Source organism: Rhinopithecus bieti, unplaced genomic scaffold (genome assembly GCF_001698545.2).
Source record: "Rhinopithecus bieti isolate Rb0 unplaced genomic scaffold, ASM169854v2 scaffold_48197, whole genome shotgun sequence".
In the NCBI taxonomy this organism is placed as follows: Eukaryota; Metazoa; Chordata; class Mammalia; order Primates; family Cercopithecidae; genus Rhinopithecus; species Rhinopithecus bieti.
In genome coordinates, this window is record NW_016819410.1 from 1251696 (window position 1) to 1265908 (window position 14213).

General features: G+C 37.2%; 1 protein-coding gene across 1 annotated transcript; it reads right to left on the reverse strand.

The window, feature by feature from the left end:
* Positions 1-969: 969 nt before the first annotated feature.
* Positions 970-5476, reverse strand: FABP4 (fatty acid binding protein 4). The gene is made up of 4 exons (XM_017858967.1): positions 5341-5476; positions 2710-2882; positions 1695-1796; positions 970-1196 (listed from the first exon to the last, which is right to left on the reverse strand). Exons 1-4 carry the CDS (start codon positions 5411-5413, stop codon positions 1146-1148), a joined length of 399 nt encoding a protein of 132 aa, XP_017714456.1. The 5' UTR covers positions 5414-5476; the 3' UTR covers positions 970-1145.
* Positions 5477-14213: the final 8737 nt, after the last annotated feature.

The window sequence follows — 14213 nt, forward strand, 5'->3', positions numbered from 1 at the left end:
GCAACATACACTTCGGCAGATTTTGTCTTACTATAAAATGTAAGCATGTGATTTGTAAATTTCAGTCTATGTACAGGAAATCTCAATAATCTGGAAAGGTGTTTCGTAACTTCTACAAGAGGTGGGAAAAACATACAGATGACACATACACAGACATGCACATTCACACACACAGTACCTTGGAAAACTCATGATCACTTTTGTGTATTTTATAAGCTGAAATTCCTTGGATATTTTATTTGAATCAAAAATTTTACTGGTGAGAAAAATAAAAGTTTGGAAACCATGGCAATAAAATTTGAATCTACTCATGTACAAGACTATTGTCACTTTTCTGAAACGAATATGATGGAATTATTTGCACTGAATTCTGGAGAGATATTCAAAATATTTTGAGAGAGAGAGAGAAAGAGAGATCACATATACATAACTTTCATTATAGTATATTGTTATAACTGTTCTGTTTTATTATTAGTTATGGTGCCTAATTTAAAAATTAAACTTTATTGTAGGTATATATGTATAGAAAAAAACATAATATATATAGGATTTGGTACTATCTGTGGTTTCAGTCACCCCCTGGAGGTCTTGGAATGTACCCCTGTGGATAAGGGGGAACTACTGTATATACTCCTCTCATGCAATGCACTAAGACAGAGCAGGTATAAAACGTGAGCACTTGGGCCAGCTGGCTGTGGACAATTTCACTACGTGTGAAACTACCTTAGGTTTCTGAGATATACCTATTTAACTGTAGCTATGACAAAGAAGGATTTAATATTTAGTAATGGTACATACTTGTTATCTCCTACCTAGGGAAATTCATAGATATCCCTCTTTACCTTGAATTATTATGAAATATTTTATTATTTATATCAGAACAAAACAATAATGCAAATTTCCCATTTCCTTCACTCAATTATGACTAAGAATATATCATAAGCACAATGAATACATCATTATATCACCTTCTAAATCTAAAAAAAGTTTATTTAACTAACATAACCATATTGAATAAAATCACCTTGGGAGCAAATTAGTTGCTTGCTAAATCATGGAAAACAACAACATCTTTTTGAACAATATATCCAACAGAATGTTGTAGAGTTCAATGCAAACTTCAGTCCAGGTCAACGCCTCTTGGCTTATGCTCTCTCATAAACTCTGGTGGAAGTGACGCCTTTCATGATGCATTCCTAGACACAGAAAACAATTCTTGGTCAATCACCACGACTAAACTATGGATTTATTTATTGGATCTCTCAATGTTGGGAATAAAACAATATTCATTCAAAAGATATTTATTTCTGGACTTCTATGTATGTACCCATATGTTGTAATAAGATAGGGAGATACAAAGACCAGGAAAATGCAAGTTTTCCCCTCCAGGTGCCTTAAAATCTGTATGGTGAGTGAGAAACATAAGCAGAGATAGATAATACAGTGTGGTGGGGGCACCACTGGAGACAGCCTTGGGATGCCTGGAAGCAGGCAGAGAATGCTTCCTAGAAGACAGCATGCCCTTGTTGAGCTCAAAAGCATGAACGGCAAATGACAGAGTGGAAGCATAATTCCAATAAAATCATCTTTCTGTTTTAGATAATCAAAAGGAAAATCTGTTTCCTTAAGTGGAATAGTGATCATGAGATTACCTAGCAGTAAGATCCAGAATTAAGTAGCCAGAAGATACTCACGATCACCAGTTTGTCATCCTCTCGTTTTCTCTTTATGGTGGTTGATTTTCCATCCCATTTCTGCACATGTACCAGGACACCTCCATCTAAGGTTATGGTGCTCTGTAGGCATAAGAAAACGTGATTACAATTTGCATATGGAGGCAGAAAATAAAATTGAAAGTACGGTGTCTTTGTTCAAAGGAATATTTTGAGGTAATTAGTAATTCTAAATGACAAGAATATATTGCAACAAGAAAAAAAAAATGAGTCTCAAAACCAACAACGTAACCACTTATAGATACGTTATGTCCAGAGTGTTATACAAATTACATAATTGGAAAAATACTGTGAAGGAATATAAAAAAGAAATTTACATTGAGATGGTAGTAGTATGGGTGGTTTCTCTATTTCTTTCTTCCATTTTTCTAAACATTCTCTTACATTATTGTAATATTTTAATTCACTTGAAATACTCTATGTATTGTATGACTCAAATAAATTATGTTAATCATTTTTTGTTAATATGGAGACAGGTCAGGTGTGGTGGCTCACAACTGTAATTCCAGCACTTAGGGAGGCCAAGGCAGGAGGATTGCTTGAGGCCAGGAGTTTGAGACGAGCCGGGACAACATAGTAAAACTCTGTCTCTACAAAAAAATTAAAAAATTAGCTGGGCGTGATGGCACACAGCTGTGTTACCAGCTACTCAGGAGGCTGAAGTGGGAGAAACACCTGAGCCCAGGAATTCAAGGCTGTAGTGAGATATGATTGAGCCATGTCACTGCAGCCTGATTGACAGAGTGAGACCCTGTCTCTAAAAATAATAATAATTTTTTAACATGAGGGCAACTTAAGAAAATGGGGAAAAATTCACCAACGCTATATGTAAGGAAACACGGTTTAGATGTAGCAGTTCAGGGATCTTTGGCTTATTATAGAATGGTTTTCCTCCTTTTATCATAAAATGATTTCTTATAAGCAGTGGCGATTTAGAAACCAGGCATGTACTCTGTGCCAGTTCCTTATTTCTCACCTTGACTTTCCTGTCATCTGCGGTGACTTCGTCAAATTCCTGGCCCAGTTTGAAGGAAATCTCAGTATTTTTAAAGGTACTTTCGGATTTAATGGTGATCACATCCCCATTCACACTGATGATCATGTTAGGTTTGGCCATGCCTGCCACTTTCCTGGTGGCAAAGCCCACTCCTACAGTTAGGAATAGAAAAGATGTCAGGTTGACACGTACTTAGCCAAGCCAGACAATGTGTGTCTGCCCACAGGTGTGTGTGTAAGAGGAAAAAGACACAGTGAGTTTCTTAAAGGCCTAATTTAAACAGTGCCTGCAGATAAAATCAGGTTAACACTTAAACACACACACACACACAGACACACAAACACAACCTCTGAGAAACAATAAGTGTAGGCCTATTCTTTAAATTTCCCTTTCTTTGGTCTGGATACACCTTCTCGGGAGACCCGTTGTTTATTTTCAACAAAAATATGTATAAAGGTTAAATCTTTGGGAAGATATATATTTAAAATGTTAGCCACTATTGTTTTTCTCTCTTAATAAAATACTTGACCGTTCCATCTTAGATACTCAATGTTACATTTAAGAAGGCACAAAGACAGAATTTTCAACAGAATTTTGGGGATTAATGTAGAGTTATTTAGTTAAATGTTTGTCAGTTTTGAGTGTACAAAAGTCACATTTCATAGCATTTGTTGCCAAGTCTACTTTTCTGTGCTTCTTTCTCAAATTACTCCACCATGAGATGAAGATTTTGATGAATTTATACAAAAGGCAAAATGTTTCCTACATTTATAACATTTTAGAATGGTGCTATCATTCCTAATAATTTATAGGGGATATTTAAAAAGGGACTAGTCATCAAATTGTGAAAACTTTAACATGTAAGAAATCAATGTTTCTTAGTTTAGAATAGGTTAGAAGCCAATACTTAGATTTCCAATCGCCTAAGTTGTGAACTTTTCTTTCTTAAAAAGGAGAATATATTTTCTTGTGCAAGGTATGGAATGAATAATTTACAGCCAAACATAGCAGTAACTTGCTGTCACTGTGTATGTCATGTAGAATTTATTAGTCATAGATGTGTTGAATTTTTTAAACATGTGCATGTAAATCTAAACTCTTTCTTTGACTAAAGGCAACCAAAGGTTAGAAATTGGGAAGAACTGGGAGAGACACATGGTGCAAAATAAGTAATTCTGAGGCTCTGATTTCACTGTCTGTCTGAAAAATGGCCACAGGTGTGTCTTCAAGTCCTGGCTCTGTTACAAAATATAACATTAAATGTATGGAGTGAGTCCGCTTCATGAATGGAGGCAAAACTGAATGTGATTCTAGAATGGCTGACCTTGGGAAAAACCATAGTCTCCATTTGCTTGATTTTGCTTTTATGTGACTGATGAAGACAATATCTGTTCACTCATCCTCAATTTCATGCAGAAGGTGTTTCATTGACTTTCATTATCATCAGTCCTTTATACTTTAAAAACACAGTGTTATTAGAAAATATAAATATTAAAAGTATAAAATTTTCTAAAATAGTTAAATGGCCCCAAATCCTGGCATTTCTCCATCAGTGCATATTAACTAGTTTATTGACTCACTCTAGTTTATCCCAGAAAGTCTCCCTCACGCTAAAGTCACCAATTTTCCTATCATCTAAAAACAAGAAACATAGTTACAGACAAGCAAAAAAGTATATGCTGTATAATTTGCAGGAGGGTTAAGTGTTTTGAGATTTAATAATTACATTCTAAACCCTAAGATTGCATAAAATTCCTCCCCAGTTTGCTAACCCCAGTTCTGACTTTCATGGACTGTCATGCATGGGGTTGAGGGAGAAAGTCTTTCAAAGTAGAAGCTGCCTGAGAGAGAAGTTGTCTCTTCTACTTTACCTCCATAGTTACCTGAGAGACATTCATCCAATGACATGCTGACAATGTTAATAGCATCTAAAAAACTAAAAACCTCTACTATCAAGGAATGGATATGTTATGTACATAACATTCTCCTTTTAAATTGGTTGATAATTCTATGGCATCCTATGTCATTTCTAGTCAAAGGAAGTATTTAAGCCGTTTAAGAAACATATTTCTGAAATTAAACTTTTTGTCTATCATAAAGCAACCACATATTTTAATAGATTAACATTGAGACAAGAAAATAATTGGCTAACATATAGTTATTGAAAAAGAACATTGCATTAAGGGAACTAGAATGGTTTCAGTTTCAAATGAAACTGAAATTTCATTGCATACTAACTTTTTTCCAAGTTATTGCTTATTTTATATGCAAAAGGGGATGAAAGAGAAACAGGCAAAGAGCTAAGTAAACCAAGGATACCCAAGCTTTGCAATTAAAATCAAATCTTATCATTTTAAAGGCCAAAACATTCAATTTAGACACTTTTAATATTGGTACACCTTCAAGAAGCATTAGTTGTAGCTTTGGTTCAGAATTTCTCTATAAACAAACGATTATCACTGGCTATGTGATAATCTACTGCCTTTCTATAGAAAGCAGCATCTTCATTTCTGGCCAGGGCTTCCAGACATTGCTATAAACACAGCTATAAACTCTTGTTCCCAAAAGAAAATATTATAAATCCAGTCATTCCACAATGCATTTCCTTACCTACTTCTTTCATATAATCATCAAAGTTTTCACTGGAGACAAGTTTCCAGGTACCTACAAAAGCATCACACATTTTGTAAGTTCTAGGACTATTCTTCAAGGTGAGAAGGAAGCCGCCGTTTTCAGGAGAGTGCTGTGACCCTCTTGAGTCCAGATAACTTCCTTTTAAAGGTGCTCAGAACATGTGATCTTAGGAATGACCAATAGGGAATGATATCCAATCATTTTCTTCATTACCGGCCTCTGCATTTTTTTCTCTGAGTCATGTTTTTAATAGACATCTCTCAACTTTGGTTCTCCCTGGCAAATAGTCATTGGACTTAGAGTACAAATTATTTTTAAACCACTAACAGGATATTTTAAACATTCCTGTTTTGACAGCTTAATGCTCAGTGCACTGAATTTCCCCCTATTATTCCTATACATATTTATCCCAGTGTAGAGAGGGGAAATTATTTTGAAACAAACTTTGACCTTATTTTGGGGGAGGGTATTTAAATTGCAGTTATGTGGTTCTTTTGAATTGAGGAATTGCTATACATATTTTCTATTATTCCTATACATATTTGTCCCAGTGTAGAGAGGGGAAATTATTTTGAGATAAACTTTGACCTTATTTTGGGGGAGAAGGTATTTAAATTGCAGTTATGTGGTTCTTTTGATTTGCGGAACATAAGAACTGCCTCGGAGATTCTTACATAATTGCAAAGGCTCTTTGGGGCAGTACTGTCTCAGGAATTACCTGGCAATGAAAACAAAATAAATAATGGGATTTAAAAGTACTCCAGATTTCTGATTTCAAATGTTTTATATGAATAAAAAAGTACTTTCAATTCATCCACCAGTAATCTGGACTATAGATTTCATCAAAATGATAATTTAACCTCACTCTTTCCATCTCCTAAACGAGAGCATAGCATTGATTTCCACAGATCCTTTGAAAAATGGGCCTCATTCTAAAATACTTTCCTCATACTGAGAAAGTGCATTCAATTTCTGAACTGTGTTATAAGTTCCGAATTTATTCAGATCAGAAATGGTGTGGTCGCAAGCTACCAAAACCAATATCCTTTTTTTATACAGTGACCAATTTGTGAAACTAGTTTTCTAAAGTAATCGTGGTTTTCAATTCCCTTTGCCCCATGCAAGAATGATGGAAGATGTTCACATGTGCTGCAAATTCCCACGAACTTACCCAGATGTAGGGGGAGAAAAAAGAAACTGAAATATTTCAGAGTGATGTATCGCTACACTGTGTATCCCACTGAACAGTACCTGCTGAGAATATGATTGATTCACAAGCCTGTGTAAGTATCCTGAGGGCTTCCCAAAAATGTTTGTGGCAGGAAATTCTGTAAGCAACAGGATTTTCTGTAGGAAAGCAAGTTGCTTTGATAGCCTGGTAAAGTTAGGTTTTGCATTTGTTAATGGCACAGTAATAACGCTTATCTACTCTGGACTGTTGCATAGATACATAGACTGTGGTGATGTGCCATCAGGTAGGCTTGCTTTTAGTGATCCACCTGTTTCTCATTGAATAAGACCATTCAGATGGAAAGTAAATAAAAGTGACAAATCTTAATAGAGGGATGTTTTGATAATGTTTTAAATTAATTTTCTTCAGACAGGTTTTAAATGATTGAATTTGAATACATACTTTATGTATTGTAACACTGCAATTTGGTTTTAAAAATTTTTGTTTCTATAGATTTAGGACTACATGTGCATTTTTGTTACATACGTATGTTGAGTAGTAATAAAGTCTGGACTTTTAGTGTAACCATCACCCAAATAGTGTATATTGTACCCAATTGGTAATTCTTTCCTTCCTTCCTTCTTTCCTTCTTTCTTTTCTTTCTTTCTTTTCTTTCTTCCTTTTTTGATGGAGTTTTGACTTTGTTGCCCAGGCTGGAATGCAGTGGCACGATCTTGGCTCACTGCAACCTCTGCATCCCGGATTCAAGCGATTCTCCTACCTCAGCTTCCCTAGTAGCTGGGATTACAGGCACCCACCACCATGCCTGGATAATTTTTTTTTCTTTTTTTTTTTGAGACGGAGTCTCGCTCTGTCTCCCAGGTATCTCTGCTCACTGCAAGCTCCGTTGCCTCCCAGGTTCACACCATTCTCCTGTCTCAGCCTCCTGAGAAGCTGGGACTACAGGCGCCGGCCACCACACCTGGCTAAGTTTTTTTTTTTTTTTTGTTTTTAGTAGAGACGGGGTTTCACCGTGTTCGCCAGGATGGTCTCAATCTCCTGACCTCGTGATCCACCTGCCTCAGCCTCTCAAAGTGCTGGGATTATAGGCGTGAGCCACCGCGCCCGGCCAATTTTTCTTGTTTTTGTACTTTTAGTAGAGACAGCGTTTCACCATGTTGGCCAGGTTGGTCTCGAACTCATGACCTCAGGTGATCCACTTGCCTCAGTCTTCCAAAGTGCTGGGATTGCAGGCGTGAGCCACCGTGCCCAGACCCAATAGGTAATTTCTTATCCCTTGCCCCCTCCCACCTTCCTACCTTTTGGAGTCTCCAATTGTCTATTATTCCACTTTGTATGTCTGTGTGTACACATTGTTTAGCTCCCACTTACAAGTGAGACTATGTGGTATTTGACTTTCTGTTTCTGATTTATTTCACTTAAGATAATGGTCTCCAGTTTTACCTATATTGCTGCAAAAGAAATGATCTCATTCCTTTTTATGGCTGAGTGATATTCCATGGTAAGTATATATCACATTGTCTTTATCCAGTCATCCATTGATGGACACTTAGGTTGATTCCATGACTTTTTTATTGTGAATTATTGTTTTAGAGATTGACTGTCCGGTAGTGTAATCTCTGGTCACATGTGGCTCTTAAAATGTGGCTAGTATGACTGAGAAATTGAACTTTTAATTTTACTTAATTTTAATTAAAATGTAAGAAATCATCCTCAATTCAGTTATTGAAAAACTTTTAAATATGTTTGAACCAATGTGGCTATGCCAATCTGCTTTTTCATTGTAAATTTTATGAAATCTAAATATTGGACAAGTATTTCAGAAGAAAATTTAGATGAATTGAGATGAACTGTTAGTATAAAATATATACCAGATTTTGAAGACAATATAAAAGTGTATACTATATTATTAATTTTCTTACATTGATTAAATGTTGAAATGACAACATTTTAGATATGTTAGGTTAAATAGAATATATTACAAAATTAATTTAACCTATTTCTTTTTTACTTTCCTAATGTGGCTACTAGAAAATTTTAGATTATATCTGTGGCTTACATTATGCTTCTCTTGGGCTGTGCAGTTTTAGAGTACCATACTAACAGTAAGCTTTGCTTATTTATTCAACATGTGATCAGACATTGTGCTAACCAATGGGGATTCAGCAGTGAGCCAGCCAGGGGAGGCATTTGCTTGCTCTCATGGAGCTTACATTCTAGTACTGGAGAAGGTCATATACAAGGAGACTTTGTGTATGAAATATGAAATAAATAAGCCAATCACAGGTAGTGCTATGTTTCAGAGCCAACAGAATGGGGTACTCCGATGTAATGGCCACTGTGAGGGTTGGAGCACTAGATGGGGCAATCTGGGAAAGTCCGTCAAAGAAAGAATTGAGCTGTCAGCTGAATGATGAGAAGACAGCCACAGAAAGATCAGGAAAGAGATTGTTTCCGGCATAGGAAACTGCAGGAGCTGCTGGTTCTGTTACCTTTCAGAACAATTTCACCCAAACACAGCCACCCTGACATATACAGATATATGTTCCTGGTGAGCAAAGTCCAAGGTCCATTAAGGAAGGGATTTTTGTTTAGATTAATTCATTGTTAGATACAAAGTAATTACATATTCAATACAATCCCTGAAGGAAACTGTTCTTAGATGGGTTAGTGAGAGTACACCAGCACGCCTGTAAAAAACAACAACAACAACGAAATTTGAAGAATATATTTGTGGGCCAGTAGCATCATCTTCTATATCAGCATATTCAGTGCCTGGTCATCGCTGGAGAAATGGCGTAGCTGAGATTTTCTAGAAACAACTATTGGCTCTTTTAATGAGTTAATATAAACAAGAATAGTAGTAACCTATAGTAAAGGACCTTGGTAACTTAAACAGCAATGAGACAAGTAAGATGTGAGAAGGTGGTTGAATTCAAAGGAAGACATTTCATATGATCACTTGTTAAGAGTAACAAGGCTTGGTAGAGTTTCTTACCTGAGAGATATTGCCCTTAAAAGCAGCTCAATGTATATCCACTAGGTTTCATCTTGTGTAAGGCCGAGAACTCTTTCTGGATGATAAACTGTCCAGAAATTGAATGCAGAGGCCCAAAACTCGTGCTCTGTAGTATAAACAGGAATGTAAACAACTGTTCAGTTCCTAAAGAAATTATCTTTATCTTGATACCTAAGAGTTACTCTTGCTGACGTGGAGAAAACGGAATGTTTGTTCATCAAATTACTATCGTCTTTCATCACAATGTTGATGGATTGCTATGTGAATGAAGCAATAAAAATAAGGAGAATCACATGAAAAAACTAATTCAATATTATACGACCTTGGCCTCAATGCTGTTTGAAGGAAATACTTGCTAAGCATTAATGAAGAAAATCTGGACTTCACCAAAATTTTGGTGGTCATCCTTTCTTGAAAACTAGTAGAAATCATACTACTGGCATTTTCAAACATAGTTTCATGGTATAAAATTCACGCTGGCAAATAATTTACAAAAAATCTTTTTGCAAACCTGTTATGCTTAAGGCACTGTACTATGTGGGGGTAAGGGAATATAATAATAAATAAGACATAATTTGTTTCTCTGTTTTGTAATCTATGTTCCCATTCTAGTTACCAGCCTGGGATCAAAGTAACATACAAAGCCTTTTTAAAGGAGTTTTGTTTTGATAGTGTTCTTGATGTTAGCATGTTTTGTACAGAAGGCACTTGTAGCTCTTCCAATTTTTTTTACACTTTTATCACCTTTCATTAGCATGTAATGCATACAAGATGAGAGGTACACTCACCCCATTCCTGATCTCCCCTCATTCCTGACTTCCCTTCTCCATCCTGAACTTTATCCTGTGCATAACTTAAAGTCCCTGGCACCTGATTCCTCACCAAATACTTGAATTAATAAATTAATTAACAAAAGGAATAAGATATGGATTTAGACTACATATTCATGCTTAATGCTTGTGTATGTGTTTAAACCCCCCCATGGGCTCCTATCTCAGTTTTAGAACAATGAATACAGTGGCCCTAGGCAGAGTGGATTATAAAGGATAGAGTGAGCAGATGTAAATCTGCTCACAAGGCAAGAGTTAAGAGGTGATGGGGGCTGAGCAAGGGTACTGGAATGAGACAATGGGGTAGCAGTGATAGATATTGAAAAACAATATAGAAAGTATATAGGACGCTCCTTCCCTTTTGGAGGGGCTTAGTACTCAGAAACAAGGTGCATAGGAGACAATTTGCTTTCGACTATGAAAAGAATTCCCACAGAGGTGACTATACTTTCATTCACATGTACCCCAATACAGCATGGACATGCACACACTAGGTCAGAATGTTTCCTTAGGGCTGTGGGAAGGGGTCTTCAGTAGTCAGAGTTTTGCTTTTCTTTGGGGATGTGGAGACTGGGGACATGGCCCTAGACCCTCAGTGCTTAATAGCCCTGGCTCAGGCCATCTGCCTTGCACTTTGCTTTCCTATGGACAGCTTCCATGGAATTCGTCCCTCTGACCTTTGCCTGTGTTTATTTCTTTTGGAGGAAATGAGGGTATTTTTTTCTGATGATTTTTAAGTGGAAGAGGAAACATACCCTCTCTCTGGATGATGAGGAGTAGGGACAAAGCCCTGATGAGGGGGAGTGTTTTCACAGCATTGTATGTCATAGGTTAAGGAAAGGTTCATGCCAAGGCTCTCCTTTTATTTGAAATAAAGTTCCTTTCTTAATGCATTATTATTACCAATGTTTTGGGGTTTGTTAGCGTTTTAAGATGAAACCCTGACAGGAAAATCAAGCATATTTCATTTGGTTCTCTCTCCCCATGGACTAGTGGGAACATTTAAGATGAGAATTGTTTTACATTTCCTATCTGGGGTTTAAGAGGCAAAGTAAACGTAGCTCTGTACAAGTTTGTGTGTCATTTACTGCACAGTGAACGGTCACTGACTCGACTCTAACTTCAAAATGGTGACAGTTTTGGAAAGAGTGAGTAAGCCATAGGCTATGGATCAGTTCAAGGGTGATGCCTAATTATAGACTTAGGTTGTGCCTTGAAGTGTTGCCCAACACTTCACTTACCCTCTTACTCATTAAAGGGAGTCTTCATATGTAGTGTAGTGGGTACAAGAAGGAGCTAACAAAGGAGCTGGCAAAGTGCAGTCTGAGTGTAAAGTAGTGTGCCCTACTTTGTCTTTACATAATAAAGCAAGCTTCATTATGAACTGACTGGGGGCCAAAGAGAACAAATCCCTAGAAAATGTCCAAGGGGACAGACAGAAACACACACACACACACGTAAACATTTCACGTTTGTTCTCTTCTTTGTATTCATGTAACATTAAGTTATTCCTCTTCTAATTCCCAGGTGTGAGCTCTCTGGGGATAGGGGATATGTCTTACGCATCCTCGTATCCCCAAGGCTTATGTCTGATATGTGGTAGTTCTGTCTAGTTCATTGTTGAAATAGGAGGAAATCAATCAGGTTAATTTAAATCACATTGAGGTATAAATGGCAGATGTAAGTATTTGCATTTAAATCCTGATTGACCCCCTCCCCAATGTTGTTTGTGACAGAGTCCAGGGAGAAATTTCACGTGTGGCCCTCCGAAGCTGTGATAGTATGTAAACTGCTACTTGTTTTTATAAGAATTGTTTTCAATCCACAAGGAAAGAACATACCCTGTCTCTTCCAAACTTCTGTTCATAGCCCCACTTTTGCCAATCTCAGTCCATTTACATTTTATCTGCTTTTAGAAATAGCATACATGTTCTGTAATTTAAATTGCACAAATAGAGTTAAATGCAAAGATGACATTGAACCATGTACTCACTAAATGCCTGGTAAGTGCCAGTCACTGTGCTTGATGCTCTGGTCCAAGGATAAATAAAAAAGTGGGGAAAGGCACATGAGGACCACTATGGGGTCAAAGGATTATAAGTTAAAAAAAAAAAAAAAAAAAAGGCCAGGCGTGGCAGCTTACATCTGTAATCCCAGCACTTTGGGAGGCCAAGGTGGGGGGATCACGAGGTCAGGAGATCAAGACCATCCTGGATAACATGATGAAACCCCATCTCTACTAAAAATACAAAAAAATTAGCCCAGCATGGTGGCGGGTGCCTGTAGTCCCAGCTACTCGGGAGCCTGAGGCAGGAGAATGGCATGAACTCGGGAGCTAGAGCTTGCAGTGAGCTGAGATGGCACCACTGCATTCCAGCCTGGGTAACAGAGCGAGACTCTGTCTCAAAAACAAACAAACAAACAAACAAACAAAAAAACACAGGATGTGATGGGAGTGAAATAGCACCTCATGCAGCCTTGATCAGGGTGGAGGGTATCAGCAATGACTTCCCAAAGCCCTGACATCCAAAATAAGGCTGAAGGATGGCTCAGAGTGTGCTGGGAAAAGCAAGGCCCAAGAGGTACTGTTCTACACAGAGAGAGCAGTTTATGGGGGCACGTAATAGGAGTCTGGGAACATGAGGGAGGCTCTGCCTTATGGCAACTGGAAAAATGCTGAGTGGCAAGAGTGTGTATGAGGACAGTAGAGAATTAGTGTTTAGAGCAAGGAAGGCCTCACGAGCTAGGCTGAACATTGTGGATTTAGCTAAAGAGCAGTATAGAATAACTGAGGAAATTTAGTGAGGTAGTAGCATGGTCAGATTTGAGTTTTTCCAAGAATATCTTGGATGAAGAGTAGAAAATGGATTGGGGTGGGAGTAGGAAATTGGTGGAGATATTTGAAAATAAAATGTACTAATAAATACTCATCCAGAAATTACCACTGAACATTTTGATATACATTCCCCAGACTTTTTGTATATGTTAATATACTATTTCATAAATGGCATTATAGTCCACACTGCTTCAGAATTGACTTTTTCACTTGAAGAATATTCATAAAATGTATTTAAAATCTACTATGTATCCAGCAGTAGTGTAGGCACTGAGAATACAACCATGTACTCTGAATATGATTCTGTGTCCATAAGTACACTGGTACCATACCATTTTTAACGACTCCAAAGTATTCACTGATGGAATGTATACCATATTATATACCACATATAATCAATATTTTATAATAAAACACCCTGTTTGTTTCCAGGACTTTTTTGCTGCAGTAGAGAATATTGTACCCCAGTGACCACCACTGTACAATTATCAAAACAGATGATATCCTTAGGATACATTTTTGGAAATGAAAATGCTAGGTCAAATAAATAGATATTTTAAGACTTTAAAAATGTACTTCCTGAAACCCCGTCTCTACTAAAATGAAACCCCGTCTCTACTAAAAATACAAAAAATTAGCCGGGTGTGGTAGCGGACACCTGTAGTCCCAGCTGCTCAGGAGGCTGAGGCAGGAGAATGGCGTGAACCTGGGAGGCAGAGCTTGCAGTGAGCCGAGATCGCGCCACTGCACTCCAGCCTGGGCGACTAAGCGAGAATCCATCTCAATAAACTAAACTAAACTAAACTAAAATAAACTAAACTAAAATAAAATAAAATAAAATGTACTGCCAAATTTCTCTCCAAAATGTTTGTACCAATTGATGGTCTTATTTCGGTGGATATATGTCCTAAAAAACATTCAGACCCTTTAGAATTCAAGAAATTTCAAAATATTATAGGTAGAAGATATTTT